This window comes from Maylandia zebra, linkage group LG9, assembly GCF_041146795.1.
Source record: "Maylandia zebra isolate NMK-2024a linkage group LG9, Mzebra_GT3a, whole genome shotgun sequence".
In the NCBI taxonomy this organism is placed as follows: Eukaryota; Metazoa; Chordata; class Actinopteri; order Cichliformes; family Cichlidae; genus Maylandia; species Maylandia zebra.
In genome coordinates this window covers 12,975,697-12,995,386 of record NC_135175.1, presented here as the reverse complement: position 1 = coordinate 12,995,386, position 19,690 = coordinate 12,975,697, and the positions used below count along the sequence as shown (strand labels likewise).

Below are 19,690 nucleotides of genomic sequence, written 5' to 3'. Positions count from 1 at the left end.
TCCTCCTCATCCTCCTCTCTGATGTTCTGCCAGCGTTTTGAATCTGACCCATAAAGAAGCTCATCATCATACAATTAGGGTTAGACTGCTACGTCTTCTATTATTTGTGGCTATACACGGGCTGTCTGTGGGAAACTATTAACCTGATTCCAATGAGACGTCTTACGCTGCAATATGTTATTGCTGAACTTCAAAGGAAAGCTTTTTTTCCTAGCTGTCAGACACAAAAAGTTATGGTTTACCGTTATGCATGAAAATGTAATAGCAGTTAGACAAAGGTCGGCTGGAGTTTAGAGTCAAACTGGTCAAAAACAAAAAAATATGGGGTGAGCACCATCACCTCGCAGCAAAAAGGGTATGCTCTGGATACTCTGGCTTCTTCCCACAGTCCAAAGACAAAGATGGGGTTAGGCCAACTCGTGACTCTAAATTGAGCTTGTCTGTCTGTGTTAACCCTGCGACAGACTGGCCAGGGTGTGCCCTGCCTCTCGTCCTGCGATGCTAACCTGGATTAGTGGAAGAAAATGGCTGGAAGAAAAAAACAAAAAGGATTTAATGTGTTTTGAGGGGGGTTTCTTTTGCACTCTCCAAGCTGCCATCTCTCTTCAGTTTTACCTTTGCTTTTTTTTTTCTTCTCCCCCCTTATCGCAACAAGACTCAGTGGGGATAAGCATCACTTATTCATTGGTGTTCCTATGAAAGTGAGGCACTTATCTGCTGCAAATCTGTCACATGAATAACGCATCAGCAGATACAGAGACTGAGATTTAGATCTCTTCATCGCAGGTACAGTGCGATACTTAGGAATTTACGGACAAGGCTACAACAGAGAAACGGGTTAATTGGGACCTCATGAATGATATTTGACTGTATAAATGTCAGCAGGTCTTTATAGGCGTGATGGAAAGCTCTTGCGTTAATACCCAGGTTTTCGCTGAAACAGCTTCGGGTTTCAGTCCAAGTCGTCCAATGAAAATAGATGGCTTGTAAAAGTTAGAGAAGTGTAGAAATTGAGGCAAAATTTATGCAAGCTTGTAATATTGAACAAGTGTCTGAAGATGTGGTTTATAGCAAATAAAGAGAGGCAGAGAGAAAGAAAGGAGATAAAGAGGAGAGAGATACAGCTAAGTGATTCAGGAATTATTTGAGGAGGAAATCGGGCGAGCCAGCTCTGCAGCTGAAGATCTTCCACCCCCCGCCCGAGTTGTTTCCTGGGATAGCAGCGGAAGCAGAAGGGTAAGAGTGAACAATTAAGTCTAAAAAAAAATGAAAAAATCAAATTAATTCTATGAAAATAGCCGGTAGAGTTACAGCACACAAATGTGATGGTGGTCTGTGAAGATTTTGATCTTAGTGTAGCTGTACACGTGCTTGCTTGATTTACCCACACTAACTGGCATCATTTCTGACTTCATAAATCATATTAATAACTCACTGACCGCATCAGCACTCACTGACTCACTGACCTCTTTTTCTTTTCTTACCAAAAAAGACTTGAAGCTCAGAGGAGTGTTAAAAAAATGTGTGTAGCACGTTTTGACATCATATGTGAGTAAAGTGGAATTATTGACTGTATATGTAATATTAATGCGACTACATTTACACCAGATCTCTGTCACCTCATCGTACCTGATCCTTAGTACCCAGAAGGTTATTAGTAAACAAGTAAAGGTTTATTTATGTGGAACTTTTCACAGACTAGGCAGTCACAAAGTAAAAAATATTGACTGTAGTAAGTTGTCCCAGTATGTATGTATGTATATATATATATATATATATATATATATATATATATATATATATATATATATCATAGACTGTTTTATTGAGAAATACAGTATATGAGAGCTATTGCACAACGAGTTCTGACACTACAGATGCTCAGGTCATCAGTTGCACGACTTAAGTGAAGAACTGTCTCTGTCGTTTTCCGTCTCCATCTCGTTCCATCGCTCAATCTTGAGTCAGCCTTCCTGCCTCCCGGGTCCCTCTGAGGTCAGTGTCGTCGCTTTGACTCGGCTGCTTATGTAAGTCACGTTGTGTTAGATGGGGATGTCCTGTCGACCCCGGGGCCACAAACAAAGCTAAGGCAGTTTGTACCGCCTGGCTAATTATCAGCTGGAAGTTACAGAGAGCCCAGAGAGAAAATGGTGACGCCTAGACAGACGTGGGTAGATGAAGAGGATGGAGCCAGATGAAAGAAACAAAGAGCAGTGCACAAGGAGGGAAACCAAGCGAGATGAAGGTGAGAGAAAAAGTTATAGAATGAGGAAACAGAGGGGGGGAGACAAAGATTTGATATAGTGGATACATAGAGAGATAAAAAAGGTGAAGTAAACCAAGGAGAAAGGGCGTTTGGAGTGATAGCTACATGAGGGAAACTGGGGGGAGAAGGATGATAAAAAGAAATAGAAAAAACCTGAGGCGAGGAAAACGATAAGGTTCGGGACAGTGTACTATCGTGTAAGAGTGCTCCAGTATTCGTTCAATCACAGAAGACGAAAATGATGAATTACACGACTCCAACCTCTGACCTTGGCATTTATAACATCGCTCTACTGTCAGTGGCCCAATCGCAACCCCAAACACAAAATAATAACGCAGAAAATAGAGGATGCAGTTGAAGAAAACAATGCCAGGAGATGAAATGCATTACAAATCTGTGCAGGGTTTGTGCGATAATCCACAGAGGGTCACAGTTTTTGGATTGGGGGGATTTGAGTCCTGTATTTTCATTGTGCGGTGAGTCATCGTTATGATGTGTGCCGTTTGCGTATTTGAGCAAGATTTCAGCACAAAAAAAGACAAGTATTTATTTAGCACATGAATGAGTTTTAAGTAATAAAAATCTGCTTGTGTTAAATGATTCAGCAGGTTTTTTGGTTTTTTGTCCTGTTAAGTGGGCAACGATCAAGCGGCAGCTGCAGTGTTGCCCACACTGCTCAGGATAGGGTCAAGGTTGCTGCTAATGAGGGTCGAGGAGAAAGAAAAGAAAAATGAAATTAAAAAAATTGAAATTGGAATGAAAGTGGAGATTTACAATCTTTGCCCACAGGATGTGCAGTAAGCAGGGGCTTTGATTAAAACGCAGAAACCTCTACCTGCTCTCCCTGAACTTACCGCGAGGAGTGCAGAGAGACTGCGTAGGGTTGGAGATGAACACACACTATGGTCACCACTGTTCAATTGCAGTAATAGCTCAGGTTGTCAGCAAAAGCCTCCAGGGGCCCATAACCCTTCCTGCCTGCTTACTGTTTAACTAAGTGCCCGTGGTTCACTCAATACATGACATCTGATGTAAGCTACAAGCCTGGGTGACCAGCAGTCAGCCCACTTGTAAGTGTACCTTGTTCTTTATCCCTCCCAGCTCTCACGTTATCACATTCTTGTGCTTCTTTTTTACTGTACAAATCCCAAACGCCACCAAAGGACCAAGTTTTCAAAAACACAGCATCCCCTGTGACTCCTAACTACACATCAACATCAAGCTAGTGAAAGGTGTCAAACAAAGCAATTACAACTCTCACTTGTTTTATTACAGTGAAGAGGGCACCCAGCAGAGATGAACAAAATTCTAACTCCCCCACCCTTTCTTTAGAAAACACAGCTGTTATTGTGCCGTCCGAGTGTAAGCAAGCATAAGCACTCTCTTTGTCTCAGGGGATCACAAATGTTTCCTATTGTTCAGCTCCCACAGCGCCCTGAATGGCTGACACTATGATTTCAAGAGTGGTGTTCGAAGAAGCAGCACTGCACAGTAAAGTAAATGCAAAAGGATGTTAATTGCCACCTCAGGAGCGTCTCTGGTGGATTGACAGAGCACAAGAAACAAGAGCAAGGACACTGGTTCCTTGGTTTCATACGGAAGTCTCAGCAGAACCTAAAGCAGCCCTCACCAGTTTTTTTTAAAGCCTTGTCTAAGCCTAAATTGTAGGTCCAGGTCTAAGAAGTTAACCAAGGAAGTGTGACACTGAACCTGCGCAATTATGAAGTAAGAAAAACACTGTTTTAAACAAAAGAAGCTAAGCGTACGTTAGCTCATCCTAGCTGCCATCTCTTGGCTGCATAATCCCTTCTGGTTCCTTTGCTTTTTTCTACTGACTTTAACTGTTTTTACATTACAGTCAAACTATTCATCAGTGTTTAGCTATGACTTTTAGCTAACTACTTCAGTTCCTTAAGCACTACTGTACTGTTAGTTAATTATTAGCTATTTTAATAGTTCAGCTATTTGTGCATGACTTTAGCTTATTATTATTTTAACTGTCTGTGCATTATTTTAGCAAAACGTGTCAACTGTTTATTCAGTGCTGTTGCAGTTCATTACTTCTGTTGTTTATGCGTTTATGTGTTTATTCAGCTCGTTAGTCATTAATTCTTAGCTAATTATTTGCTAATTTTAACTATATATTAGTATTCAACAGTTTAAGCATCACCTTTAGGTGTTTTAACGATTTATGCATTTCCATCAACTAGCTGTTACGTGACCTTTAGTTGACTATTTCAATTGTTTATCCATCATTTTTATGTTTCTCCATTAAATTTTAACCCATAAGTTTATGACTTTATACTTTAACTAAGAATTGTTAGAACTATTTATTTATCAATTTCTTACAATAAAATCAGTAGCTATGTGATGTAGTGGTTACTACATGTTTCATGTGTAAGGTGACATTATCAGACAAGACTTTAACCATTTAATCATTTCTCCCATCCATAAAGACTCAAACAGAGCTACATATACTTTCAACAACTGCAATGGAGACCCAATGAGGTACTGATGCAGGGTGTACTGTGTCATCAGCCTTCATGAACATGTAAGGTAGAGAGAGGATACAATCGCATTGTCAAGTAGCTGTACTAACAAAATTGCGTTTGTGTCAAAATACTAGTCATGCAGACCCTTAAAGATGCTAACCTAATAAGGTTTATTAAAAAACCTTAGCCTTTTAAAAAGTGCTTGACTAGAACAGGTACAGTTTACTGTCTGAAAGGAAGAAAAAAAACAGAAATCAGCTGTTGTCCTCCAGCTGGGGTGAAGTTCACGATACCGACACAGGATGCTGTTTGTCCAACTCAGTACGTCACTGGAAACAAGAGAAGCCCTGACAGGGAACCAAGCTGGAGATATGCGAGTCCACAGAGGCAGCAGAGAAAGTAAAACCGAGTGTGAGTCAATGAGAGCACTGGCTGTCCAGGAGTACTATGCTGTGCTGACAAGCTGCCAGAGGATCTCAGCCCAGTGATTCAGTGCCTGGCTCAGAGGGCCTGGGGCACGCAGACCTCTGCTGGCTGTCAAGCCAGAGCTGTGCGCCTGATTTGACAGAGTGACCATTGTGAAGAATGCAGCCAAAATACAATAGCTGCATTCTGCTCACTTCACATTCACACCCTCAATACTTCCAACACACCCTCGCAGGACAATACAGAAACACGCTGTGCGCCACTCTGTGCATTTCACCAAATCAGCTCACAAGTATTGCAAATACAAACACTTGAAAACAAGATTTCAAAGCGTCAGACTGAAACTTTTGCCCCATGCTGGTTTCTTGTGGGTACAATTTACAAATAAAATGTAACACCACTCTTCCAGTACTCAATTATATAACAGAAAGAGACTGTTTAGTAGCCAAAGTAGCCACAACACAATCTGAATACTGCTCGTAATGATGAGATGAGCTGCTTTCATATTTAAAAAACACTGCAAAGAGCAGTGGAAACTGATTAACCTCCATGTTAGTGTTGTTGAGTTATTCAAACACTCCTATAGTCTAGCCTTTCTCTTTGTCTGTCCTCTCTCTCTAGGTTGTAGACACCCTGGCTGAGCAACACTTGTGCTTTTGAATCTATTACCCTTAATTCTCACAAGCGTGTCAGAGAACAAAGCCCAGCTGACGTGAGCAACATATGTAACTAGAGTAATTATTTATTTACAGACTGCTACAGACTGAAATTCGGTGTTGGGAACATTGCCAGGGATCCAAAAAATTGGCCGTTCCAGTGGACTCAAGATAAATAAACCAGCTGAAAGGAGGAAGAAAAAAACAAAAACGCTGCCAAAGAAAAACATCTTTTATTCGTGTCATGTTTATCTCTGTGCAGCACCTGTGAGTGAGACGGGGATGCGTGTGTATTTTCATTGTGATCATTAATCATTAATAATGCATTTGCCATGGTAAGTGCAGCGATGGTGTATGCATGTGTGTGTTTGCACATCCTTTGGCGGTCTGTTCCTATAGACACTGCAGGCGGCAAACAGCCATGAAAATGGTGCAAACAAGTTTCAGACCTCGCTTTGCAATTTGAAATAAAGCTAAAAAACACTAGAAAAATACTGGCTGCATCAGCATGCCTACAGTGTTTTAAACATGCCCTTCTTGTAGCCTTGCAGGTAATCACAATTCCTGATTAAAGAAGAAGAAGGCACAATAGTCGCTTTTGCCATCCCTCTGCATATTCACCTGATGCTCTTCTTTGTCTTATTTTACACACTTTTACACATGCCCGAGTGCATTTTCTAACTTTTTTTTCCAAGTAGCTGTTGTGGTGGTCCTCAGTGTCATCTAACTGTTTTGTATCTGTCGTCCAGCAGCTGGACAGACTCCAGCACCACCATCTTGGACTGCAGCTGGAGACTAGTCCTTGCTCTGCTCTGGAGGTCTGCTGCGAGCTGAGGGCCACTCCATCCAGAACCTGAGGCAGATGGAGAGCCGGTGCCACAGCGCTGAGCTCACCGAGGCTGCAGACCAGAACAAGGTCTTAAATCAACAGTTGCACGTCAAGACGGTGGAGCCCGTCCACAGGACCAGGAACTGGCTGGAGAGGAAGTTGTCATGTAGTTTATAATAAATGATTAATTCAATTGTGAAAGCAAAGGTACACCCAGCTGACTATTACCACAAACAAGGACTAACTCTGTGGCAAACACTGAAATCCCCATCATTTATTTAATGCCTTACACTTCAGCTTGGCACCTCCCTTCCAACTCAGTCAGGCCTAACACTTCAGCACTTTCAGTTCACCTGCTGCAGCATTTTACCTTCTTCAAAAGTTTGGTAACAAAGCCTGAGATGCACTGATGCACGAGCCATCCTAAAACATACCCACACATTACAAAAAAACCTCCCCTGAGAAACCCTGATGGCGACACGGCTACTCCCATCCTTAAAATACAAAGAAAATGTGCACAGCACATCAGAGCAGATGCAAGAGGTACTGTTTCAAGAGTGTCTTCAGAACAAAACGAACCCCGGCCAGGTTTGTTTACACTTTTTGTTTACCGAGGATTATGGGTATGAGGTTATGACAGCATCTGACTGACTTGTGGGAGGGCGAGCCTCCCGAGGTGTGCGATTTGTTTGCCTCTGAGAGTGTTAAGTGTGTGCGTGAGCGTATTCATGTGTGGGGGCAGAAGAGAGCACAGCCACCCACGTAGAAGTTTATCCTGCTGTCAGTAGGCAGCCGTCTATTTCTAGTGGCAGCCATAGTGGGCAGGAACACATGGTGATCTCTCTGCTGTCTTTGTCTTTCTATTTCATTTTCTTTGGGAAAAAGTGGAAAAACTATTCGGTGAATGCTTTTTTTTCCTCTTCAAACAGATACATAATATTCGGTGTGCTAAAGATACTGCACCTGGCAAATTCAAGAACTAGTAAAAAGAAGATCCAGAGACGAGGTGGCTACATAATCTAACGCCTGTATTACAGCCCATGGTTGTAACAGTGCAGTGCAGCTTTCATGGCATTCTTTAATTACTTGCTGTACATTAATCTGTCAGACTAAAACAGATACAGGATCCCAGTCCTTTCTGTCATATTGATGTCTCCGGTGGCCTGACTTTAAATTCAGAAGTGGGCTGGACAAAATGAAGACAAATGCTTTAATTTGCAAACGTTATTTTCTGCACTTAACTCCGCTTATATAAGTGACACGCTTTTGTAAAACAAGACAATTAACTTGAGATTTCGCTGCATTATTAGCTCCTGTGTGCCACATTCACCCAGTGCCAACTTCCTTCCAGCTTTATTGTTGCCTGAGAGCCAAAGCCGGGGGCATAAAACCCCATTAACCTCTTACTTTTTTCTTTTAACATACTCATCTGTATGTATTACATCACATTTCACAGATATGCCTCGCACAGTGTTGTGTATATGCATGTATTCGGTTATATATTATTCATCGTGCTCCCAGGCAACCGTTTCAAACCATACTGTCAAATCATTCCGTCCATGATGCAAGAGACAAACTGCCTCATATGTAGCACCACTGCACTGGGTTTGTATATGTGTGTGGACATTTCTGTTCTTCTGTTTTACAGCATGTGTCCTCCCACAAACCTAGCAACCCAGCCATCGATACAGTTCCTACCACCTGCCCAAACAGCCCTGTTTGATGTCCTCGAGATTCACGAGTACACGTGTTTCCAGTAAAAAGATAAAGATCTATTCCTCGGGTAAGAAAAAAAGAACCCACATCTGAATCTCCCCATTTATTTTCTCCATCTGGGAAATAGAGAGCGGCAGCAGGAGAGCAGGGGAGATAGGACAAAGACAGAGACTGAAGGGCACAGGAAAGATTACAATTCTTTATAGAAACTGGCAGATGATGAAGTGCAGTTTTGTGAGTGGGACAACCTTGAAAGAACTTTTCTGGACTATCCTGTAAATATCAGACATAAGTTGTGTAATTAAAAAGAAACAGCCCCTATTAACAAAACAAAACAATACAGAAGGAAAAAAATAAACTGATGAATTTTCATTTAACTAAATATTGCTGAGAAAGGCTAAAATGGTCATTTTACACCATTAGGGCTTCAACGCTAATTCAAATTGCACTTGCGAGTTAATGGCTTTCACAGTATTTCACATTATTAGCGATCCTGAGGAAACAACACTTTTTTTTTCCTGGGACTTTCAGAGCTGCGTCTGGTTCCAGTACAGGAGTATGCTGCCAATTAATTTACTCGTTTACTTGAACAATGCACTGCAGAGCACCAGAGCCCAATGAGAACAGACTCTGATTCATGCTGGAAATGGACTGTGAAAGCCACTGTCCTTTGCTTCGGCGTACAGTGCTCCGTGTTTTAGTCAGCAACGAGCCTCTAGTCTATCCGGTGAAGTCAGTGGGACACAAATCAAAGCATCCAAAGGCTTAATCAATGTTTCGTCTCTGGAGGACGAGGAACCTCTGGAGGAACCCGGTGAGTTTGGCCTGGAACCAGGAACGGGAGGTAAAATAAGATCCAGGTAAATAATTTGACCCTTTAAAAAAAAAAAGCAGCTGCTCAAGGGAGAGAAAATGAAGAACAGGTTTCAGATCATACCTCATTTCATTTCAGATTTAGAAGAAATAAAACAGCTGAGAAAATGCTGGAAATCTGTGCAGGCTTACCCCGCCTCCGCAGAAGATCCATCAGGAACCAGAGTTAAGCAACCTTGGGGGGTGGGGCCTACAGCACTAAGTGTTAATGATTGGTCAAGTGATTTGATATTCAATCAATTAGTTGGTCAGAACTGGTTTACTTGCTTTAGGCCTAGCATTTTAAGTGTTGGGTATTTGGTCAATCAACTTTTTGATTTATCAATAATTATGGAAAAGATGCTCGGTGTAAAATGAATGTAAACCAATTATGTACATTTCATTTGATCAGATTCCTTAATCTGACGGCTGTAATTTTTTAGATTGTACTTATATGACAAAATTACATGGAAAAAAAGTTAAAACCTTGACCCTATAAGACCAAATGTATCATATGGGATACGGTAGTGTTTGTGTTTTTGTGACTTTCTGAGACTTCTACGGCATCATTTTTCACCCTCCTCTAAAACAATCTGAATAATCTGCACAATACTTTACCACACATACCAAATTAAAACTCATATGTGCAAATTACTATTTCATTTTGTTTCTTTTTTGACAAAAGGTTCAATAAACACTCCATTCTCAAATAGTTTTTTGGAATTTTTGCTGAAATATTCTGGAAATTATTGCATGTTTTAAGGACATAAAGTCAGCATTTCGGACTTAAATATTTTTTCGAGTGTCAAACTCACACTTCGCTTTTAGGGAAGAAAGCCACTACATGTCACTTTTAACTAACAAAGTTATTTATCAAATGAATGACTTTACGCCCTTTCCTGCTCTGAAGTAAACAGGCAAAGGAATCCCCGAGCCAGCTCCTGACATCACAAACCTGAGCCAGCCACAAAACACAGAGGAGACGCCACTTTGGAAATTAGACCAAATTACGAGGGAAGAAAAATAGAAATACATCACTTGCTGGAGTGGAATGACAAATCCAAACATGCTGCAGGAGACTTAAAAAGAATAAATAAATAAAAACCCGATAAGAAATCTAAAATAAGACCATAGGAGCGTACAGACTGAAAGACCGTAGCCTGACAGCAGACAGGCCAACCTTCCCAAAACGTTGTCCAAACAACATGCAGAGAACTTCCCCATTTGGAAAAATATATATTGTCATTTTAATGTCTGGACAACGAGGCAAAATGACTCTTCAATCCCGGCAAGTGCTGCCCATTAAGCATGTTTCTGCCGCCACAGCCAGAAGGAAATATCAGCGAGTCAATCAAGCAAATAAACTGGGTTCCTCGGGTTCTGGCTTCGGGATACGCAATCACCCATATATCTGAATCATAACTGCTTTTTATTTTTGTTGTTGGATTGATTTGTATTGTAGCCATTACTATTTTAACAGCTTTATAACAGTGCTTTGGAAACACATCAAGTGCTACGCCAGCCAAACCCACTGAACCTAATGGACAGAGCCAGTGCAAGAATGAAAGTGAGGAACAGGAGAACAAGAGAAACGGGGTGGAAAAGACAGAGCGCACCGCTTCCTCCTCATCACCCAGTAGGAGTAGCCTAAAAATAAACCTGCAAGGACACCATATGTTCTTCAGTTCCTCAACTACTCTTCCTTTTCTCTCTCTTGTACTCTACCTGCTCTAACATCTCTTTTTTTTTCTATGTGTGTGTGTGTATTCTTCTGTTTTCTTATTCGTTACGGTACCCTGACTCAACAGGGGCTGCTGCACATAACAATGCCAGCTCTGCCTGCCGTGGAGACGCCTAAAAATCTATCGCCTTTCATCGTCAGCTGGTAAAAACAACAACAACAACAAATAAAAAAAACCCAAAATGGCATCTGCTTTGAATGCACCACTGGATAACAAGGACCAGACGTCGATGATAAACTGTTTTGGCGAATGTCATCGGGGATCTGAGCTTTCTTCCAAGACCATCAATCAAATGTGTCGATCCCGACGTCCACTCCATCAACCAACCTTCACTCGGTTATCAAGTGCCCCACTAACACCCCAAATTTTCTAATCCTCCTACCTGGAAATGTAAATTCTTGGTGTATTTTTCCTTGGCCAGGGTGTGTTTTTCTAACCTCCGGTTCATTTTTGGGGGGTAAGGGTGAAGAACATAATAATGCGCTGGAATCTCTCATTTCCTGTGTGTAGGTCTAGCCTTCATGCTGTGTTGTTACATAGTTTCCCCTGATATTAGCGAAGGCTGGAGGTCCTTGAAGACATACCAGGCCTTATAAGTCACCCTCGGGTGAAACTGGGTGTTTGTGTACAGTCATGGTATGCAGTGAAGGTGATGAAATGTTTCTTTAGTGCCAGGCTGGTTTTTTTTGTTGGTTTTTTCCCCTCAAATCCAGTCAGCCTCTCTGCGACTTAAAGTCTAAATGGAATACATCTTATCTGTTCCTGCATCAATCGCTTTTGGTTTTTCCACAAAGGAAAACACAGCGGCCTCAGCCCACGACGATGACCTCGTGATAAAGCACAGATGAGTGTTGATGCTTATTTGCCTCATCTTTCTTTTTTCCTGGTGCACAAATGGAAAAACTGTCAAAAAATAAATAAATAAGTAAATAAAACAACTTTTGCAAATGTGGTCACGGCATGTTGAGATCTGCTGAAGAGACAATCTAATCATCTCCAGTTCTAGTTCTTTACTCCTTATCATGTGTTCATACCAAATCCCTCCAATCTTCTCCTCTTTGCCCTCCAGCACTCCCCCCCCCCTTTATTTATTTATTTATTTATTTATTTATTTATTTTTCCATGATGTCTCACGCAATCCTCTTATCCTCCCGGCATAATTTTCACATCCACCCTCCGCTCTCCTTTCGATTGTACCCTATGACATCTTTAGCCCGTTCTCTTATGCCTCCATCTATCCCTGCATCTATCGATCTCTTACAGCCATTCATCCATCCATCGGGCTCTTAAGCCAGGCATTTGGGGAGTGTACAGCAGCTGCAGGAACTCCAGGAGCACTTCTCTCTGTTTTTGGCCACCGGGTTTTTGCAAAGCAGAGCAGAGATAGTAACAACACCAATTGAGAGAAAGAGATCTCCAGTATCCCACTTTAAGGTAAAATTACATAACAGCATTGCTAGCCGCACTCCAGGATGGATACACTAATCAAATCATACACAAATCATCAGGCTGCATATGTCCAATTTACCGTTTGTCCCTGTTAGAGGTGATTGTTAAGGTGTTTTAACCAGAGTTGTTTAAAGAAATCAAGCAATGTTTGTTTGAAAGCAGCACAAGAGGCAGACACGCCCTTTAAACACAGGCTTCTAGGAAAGCGATCTCACCAAAGCGCCGTGTCAAACAACCTTCACGCGCTCTTTTAAGGCACGACACCCTGCACGTAAAGGTGCGATATGATCTGTGTCTGAGTCTGCTCGCTGCAAGGAAGAGGAGAGGGTTTAGGGTGAAGCAAAAAAGCGATAACACCGGCCGGATGAGAGTAACTTCTCCAGAGTTGAATCAATGACATGAATCCCGCTACAAGCAAACACAGTCTAATTTCCAAATATCTGTATGCTAACAATTCATGTGTTGTGACATAGCACCTTTATAAGGATGAAAAATTAAAAAGGGAAACAAATTCATTTAAGTCTTGCAAGAACTCTTTCATCAGTCGACACAGGTCAGCGTGAAGTTACAAACATAACACTATAAAAATGTTGCGGCCATGCTAATACTATAAAGCAGGAATGGGTGATCCAGCATCAAAGGAAATTTGTGGTACTGACATTTATGATGATGTAGAAAAATAAAATACAATATTTAGCAGGGATTGCAGCTTTCAGGCAGAAACATTAATAAATGTAAGCAAATCAGGGATGTTGTATGTTGTCTCGAGCTCTTTATCCAGCTGCTTAAAGCCCTCATTTTGCCACCGTGTAACTGCATCAGTAATTTCCACCGTTTGGCTCCTCCTTTCTTAAGCAGCGCAACTCCAGAGATGCACGGTTGAGTCACTTGTTTACTTTTGGGTTGCACGTCGGCGGCGACTAGCATGTCCTCCTTATGTCGCAGCCGTGTTCTACTCGACCACGTGTTTGTTGTCTCGCCTTTGGTGGGAACAGTTCTCCTGCATATTTTGCAGTATTGTGATGTGTGAGAGGATTGTTTTTATTAGATTGTTATTAGAGGCTGAGATGATGCTCTCGCTCTCAGACATTTCAGGGCTTGTCTTGTTGTTGGGAACATGAAAACACATGATACTGCTATAGCAGGACACGAAAATATGGCACTTTTATATCATCATGGACAATATGATATGGCACAGCACTACTGTAAAGAACTCAAAACCCTTAGATCTTAATATTCAAAATGCCTTTTCACTTTTTCATCATCCTAAACTGTATCTGAACATGCCTTCTTCCAAAAAGCAACCACAAGCTCGCGTTATGACTGTAATTAATATTATGTCCATTTCCACACTAAAAGGAAGCTTGGAGACCTCTGCTTATTTCTCAAAGTACCGTTTAGTTTTTAATACAGCGTTGCACTGTTGGTTACAGAACGCAGCATTTGGCTCCTCTAAAATGTGATAAACAACTCTTTCAGAGATGCATTAGACTTGAAAATGAGAACTGAAAATCTCTCATTTTTGATTTTGGTTACATCCAAGTAAAAACTAGACCTGCAAATGTTTAAGTGGCCACTTACACGACTCTCAAAAACCCCCACATGATGTTATTAGCGAGCAAACAGCTAATAAGTGGGTGAAAGTGGAGTCTCCACAGATGGTCTGGCACAGCCTTGGTTTGTTTACTTTCACATTCAGGATCCATTAATGTATAAATCACTTTCTTAATGAATTACTTTTTAGCGCAAAAACTGATATTAGGGAAGCTTGAGGCAGCAGATGTTTAGAATTCTTAGCTTGAAAAACAGATTTAAATTTTGGCAGAAACATCTTCAGGTACAACACGGTTTTCTTTTTTTCTTTTGTCACGCTGCCGTGGTTGTAGCTTTTCTAGTGTGTTTTAATTTAGAGTCGCCACCTTCTCTCCTTTGTGATAAATGTACCAAAATCAAACACACATAACAGCTGCATGTTAGCTACTGTATATCAAGACTCCCTCAAAGATTACACTGAACTGTTGTTATGGCACTCTACCATATAGACCATATACTAATATATAGACCAAAGCATTTATGGTGTAGTACTTATAACACAAATTTGATCATCAGATTATTGTAAGAACTCTTGGTCATGGTAGCCTAACGCTAGCTAAACTTGAACACATTTCTTGATCACAAAAACAACAACCAATGTCCAAACACAAAATACTTTACAAAGACTTAGTGACAAGTCGGCACATAAAATGTATATGCTATGACTGATAACTCTAACCCTTGCTATAACCACGGAGCGGTAGGGATGCAGTTGTTCGCCTTTAAAGTTGTGTCTTAATGATTTAACCAACATCCCTCAAAGGCACAGCTTTTACATTGAAAGCAAATGGTCTCTGTTTCCAGTTTGCATCACATTTTTTGCAGTTTCTCTACCACTTAGCAAAAAGTTGGCAAGTGTGCTTGAGACCAAAGCAATCACAAGGAGGTTTTCGGTGTTGCACCACATACCTCAGTAGCAACAGAAAGTGACCTCCAGCAAACACGCGCCTACTGGGTAGGGAATACCAATTTTTCCTAGCAACCAGTGGTTGTCAGACAGCAACCAATCAGTGTCTAGTCTTGAATAAATCACTCTCCAACATGTGCTAAAAATCACACTGAATGAAACTTTTCCATCAACACCTGTGCTGGAGTGTGAGTGGAACTGTACATGTGAGTACTTAAACACACATGTATGCAAGTGTTTGTCTCAGCGCAAACAGGGATTAATCCTTCAGTGTGCATCTGTGACACCATTGTCCAAAACAACAACAATAACACTGACGGTGTGACGCTGGCAACAGTCACCCTGATGACTGATATTTTTCTTTTCTCTCGACAACAGTGCAGGGGGAGGATTAGGTATGACAGCTTACCAGACAGCAGCTCATCTCTGCTGTGTGCCTGTGTGGGATTGTAACTTTGAAACACAACAAAGAAGGAGGGAGAGGAGACTGAAAGAAAGAAAATAGGATGAAAAAAGGAACTGAAAAGCTAAAAATCATGTGCTGGTCTGAGCAAACATTACATCATTCCCAGCTGTTCTTACAAAGTGTGGGATGAATCAGAGATGGATTACAAATCCTTGAAATAGCATGCACTGGAAATATATGGAATTATCCATCCCCGCCGCCACAACATCTAGATTAAAATGAACATCTGCGTGCGTGATTTTACTGCCGCCGATTCCAGATAAACAAAAGCGAGCTGAGTTTTGCATCTTTGGCTCTTAAATCGTAAGTCAGCCTGTTGGCTGACTTACGATGACATGACATGAAAAAAAAATGCTTCTGGAGATATTTCTTTGTAAATGCATTGCATCGTTTCCATTTTACACATTAGTCATAATCTAGGAAGCATCACTTCAGCGTAAGACCACCTGTCTGCCTATTGTTTGAGGAGGAATATCGACACAGCAGCAGTGCCAGTGCAGAAAGCTCAGAAATGTACTGCACTGGCCAATAAAATCCATGTAAAAGCAAGATTATGACAACTCTCCACAGAGCCTCGTCTCTCTAGTCTCCATCATTAGAACCTCTGTGCAGTTTTTCTGGCATCTGAGGAGCTTTCAGTCTCATTGAGCTGTTAGCACAAACACATTTTATCATTTCTTTGCCTTTATTTGACAGCAAGGACCTTGCACTTACGCGACACTTTATAATCCATTACCATCCATCTACTGTATAAGGATGCAAAAACACGGGAGTAACTGTAAATGCCTTAAAATACAGTACATGCTCTCTTTTACTTTTTCTTTTTGTTTGTTTTCATCTCTGGGAAGCTGAGCAAATAAATGGCCAGAACAAAAGAGTTCAGACTTTATGTGTTTACGAGATGAAATAAAAACACCACTAACTGAAGCAATACTGCAGAGATTGTGTCATGATACATTAATCTGATCACAGCTACACTGGCTGCAACAGTACGCGGTGCAATGAAACAGGACTATGTTTAATTATTAGTACTGAAGTTGTAGCGTTATTGCTTGCGGTACTATTATCTTACAGTTTTTAAGTGTTCGTCTGCCAAAAGCTACACTATGGCTCAAAGCCTCGCGACCGTGCCAAGACGAGAAAAACAATCTGGCAGAGCGATACAGAGCCTGATATTTGCAATAGTTTTTGGCATAGGGATTGTTACATTTCAGGATAAGAAAGAAAAAAGCTTTGAGCTGTGTGCTTCTTCAAAACTCATCTAAATGTAACGCCAGCCGTCATACAGGAATAAGGGCAGCCCCCGCCACGGCGAGCAGTCAGGACTCAGCCAGTAAACACTCCCATTTGAAAAAGAAAAAAAAAAGCTGGAGAGAGTGTAATAGAAGTGCCTGCATTATGGGATGTTTTCACAGAAGTGTGGGCCACAGCAGGGCTGTATTAATACTGCACTGAGGGGAGGAACAGAACGTGTCTGCTAGAATCGTGGCCTTCAGTGACAGCTGCTTGTCAGCGTGCGCGTGAGTGCGTGGGTAACGTGCGGGTCTTTACCTTCGCGTGTGCTCATGTGCGTGTTAATACATATGTATCATGTCAAAGAGTGGAGCAGAATGAACAACCAGCATTGTCGACGGTTACTAGAGGTTATCGTTATCCTAAATAGAGAGTCACACTGATCGATCAAAGCTTAAAGAAAAGCTGTTCACTCTGTTCTGTCTGAACCTGCCAATGCCCCTCCGCTCCAACTTAAAATTCTGTCTTCAACAGCAAGTTACTTACTCTGATTTCCAAAGTAGTGTTCACCAGCTCCCACTCGTCTCCCTCTCTTGCCTTTCCTCTTCAAATGTTTTCTTTACTCCTCACTACGCTGCTCATTCAGTCTTTCCCTCTCCTTCTGTCTCTCTTATGAGCGCTTGAACTTCCAATATTTGTCTAATGACACTGTGTTTCTCTCTGTTATCCTCTCTTTTGCTTGCTGTTATCTCCGCTGCCTTCCCGCTAGGAATCTCATCTGTTTTTATGTATCTATATTTTTTTTTCATCTGTGTCCCTCATTCTTAAGTGTCCCTGTGTCCCTCATCCTTGGCGCTGCATCGGTTACCACTGCTATTGTTTTTTGGCTCATGACTCGCTGACAGCAGGGCGGATCAGCTCCTAGAATTTAATGAGGGATTCAAGCAGAGGTACGTCCATCTTTTGCAAACTCGGACAAATCTTATTGTGATTGGATCATCTTTGCAGACCTTTCTTTCCACCCTCTCTCGCTCTTCATTGACTCTCGCTTAAGGGTGCACAGAGTTCAGAGTTTCACCTAGGACTGTCTGCCACTAATACACAAAAAACACAAGTGGAGACCTGTTGCATATCAGCACAACGACTTGGACGGCAACGCGCCTGCTCAGACTGCACCATGCAGAACACATGGCATGCAGACCCCGCTAAAGGCGGGCTGCAAGGCTCCAAGGGCAGGTACTCAGCAAGGGCACGGGCTTGAGATCGGCGCAGAGTGAGAGGGGATATGATTACTGTTGTTCAATGAGGGTGGTATTTGCTTTGAGAAAGCGAGATGAAGCAACAAGCCTCAGCAAATCACAGTTGTAAATCACAGCAGAGCAAGGAATGAGTAGTGACCTGACCCCGCAAAACCAACAGCATCACGATGCATGGCTCCGTGCAGACGTACTGAACATAAAATACACTTTTACCTTTACAATTACCACAGTAAATATGTAGTAAATGTGATAAAAGTATTAAACCTGTAACTATATCTGTAAAGCCACATTGACAGGTTGGAAAACAATTTCCTGTTTTACTGTTTTGGATGCGAGGCCGCGGGAAATCCTGTGTCGCACCTCAGGGATCACGATATCCTGTGTCGATCATTTCTGTCCACTTTTGGTGAAATAAAACAGGCGAGTGAAAAAAAAAGGGCAGAATACTCCACAGTAAGGATGTGTGTTTAACGTCATTGCAGGTTACCTGAAATCGATAGCAACTTCTGAGCATTACACATTGTTTAACGTTAACTAAAAATGAACGCACAGCCAAGGACTAATTAACAGTGTGACGAGTTTGTGTTTTATGGACATTCTGTGTGTGAATTAAACTCGTTTTAAACCTTATTGGCTGCCATGTCTCTGCAGAAAACGAATTAGCAGCAGGAGCTTATTATGCGTAAGGTCAGCAGTTTGGCTTCTGGTCGAGCTGCTGGGACTATTTTGTTGTAAATACTCAATAAAAGCCACTGTTTTATGACTGACGTCTGGTTTTGTTGTATTTTTGCGACAAGCTGATGAAACCATGAAGGTCAACAGTGTATTTACCATCCTTACCATCGTGGTTGGGGTTGCCCAGCGTCCAAGGCTCGTCTGAGTCAAAGTGTGTGTCGCCTCCTATTCCCGGCCCTGGAAAGTAGGCATGGGCCAGGAAGCCCCCCTCGCCATCGAAGGGTGAGCTGTCTCCGTGGAAACCTGAAGCAAAGATGATGGTGATGTCCACGTCTTTCTTGCTCCTCTCCAGCTCACTGTAGGGCACAGCCTCAAAGCGCAGTGGCGTCACGCTTTGCCACACGTCGAAGGCTCGCCGAATGGCGTCGTGGGTCTCCTCAGCACCCACTTTGGGTGTCACGTTCTTTATGCTGCAGAGATGTGAGATAAAAGACAGGGGGTAAAGAAGTTAGACTGGAGAAATGCACGCAGGCCAGATCATTTTCTTTTTATCATCAAGCCTCAAATCTGGATTTCTCTTTCAGCTGTCAAGATGAGCAAATCCACTGTAAATTGGTCTAATAAGGAGCTCACAGCACTGGGTAAAATAAACACACTGAAGAGTGGCTTATTGTGCTGGATGACCACTCAGAGGAAAAAGAAAAAAGACAAAATTAAAGAACAGAATCAAATCAGGGACGAAAATAAAGTCCTGTGAATCTGAGACATGGCAAGGCAGAAACTGACAGTGAGTTCAAGCACAACGGCTGAAAGAGGCGAACATCGCTGCATGTCAATCTATGTGATCTCACTACGCCAAACAAGAAGAGGAAAAAACCCAACTATCACCGCTTTTCCCTGCACGCTGCCATTTCACGCTCGTCCTGCTCGCCAACAGAGAGCTAAATGGAGCGATTTGTGAGAGAAAACAGCTGAGTCCTCCCCCGCCGGCTTTGAGTCGGTGCAGGTGTGGAGAGGATGGGACAATTTCCTGCCTCTGGAATTTATTTTCTAATTAAGGATTATCAACAGTCCACTGCCTGCTGAGAGCCACAGTCTGGTTCGGGCAATCAGGAAAAACCTCTCTCCG

At 42.0% G+C, this 19,690-nt stretch overlaps 1 protein-coding gene across 2 annotated transcripts in view; it reads right to left on the bottom strand.

Annotated features, from left to right (window-relative positions):
• mmp16a (matrix metallopeptidase 16a (membrane-inserted)) overlaps positions 1-19,690 on the bottom strand; it is a 75,065-nt gene that overhangs the window by 27,454 nt on the left and 27,921 nt on the right. For both annotated transcript variants that reach the window (XM_004569499.4, XM_004569500.4), the window contains one exon: positions 18,727-19,031. In XM_004569499.4, coding sequence (XP_004569556.1) covers positions 18,727-19,031 — 305 coding nt within the window. The remainder of the gene's footprint in view (positions 1-18,726; positions 19,032-19,690) is intronic.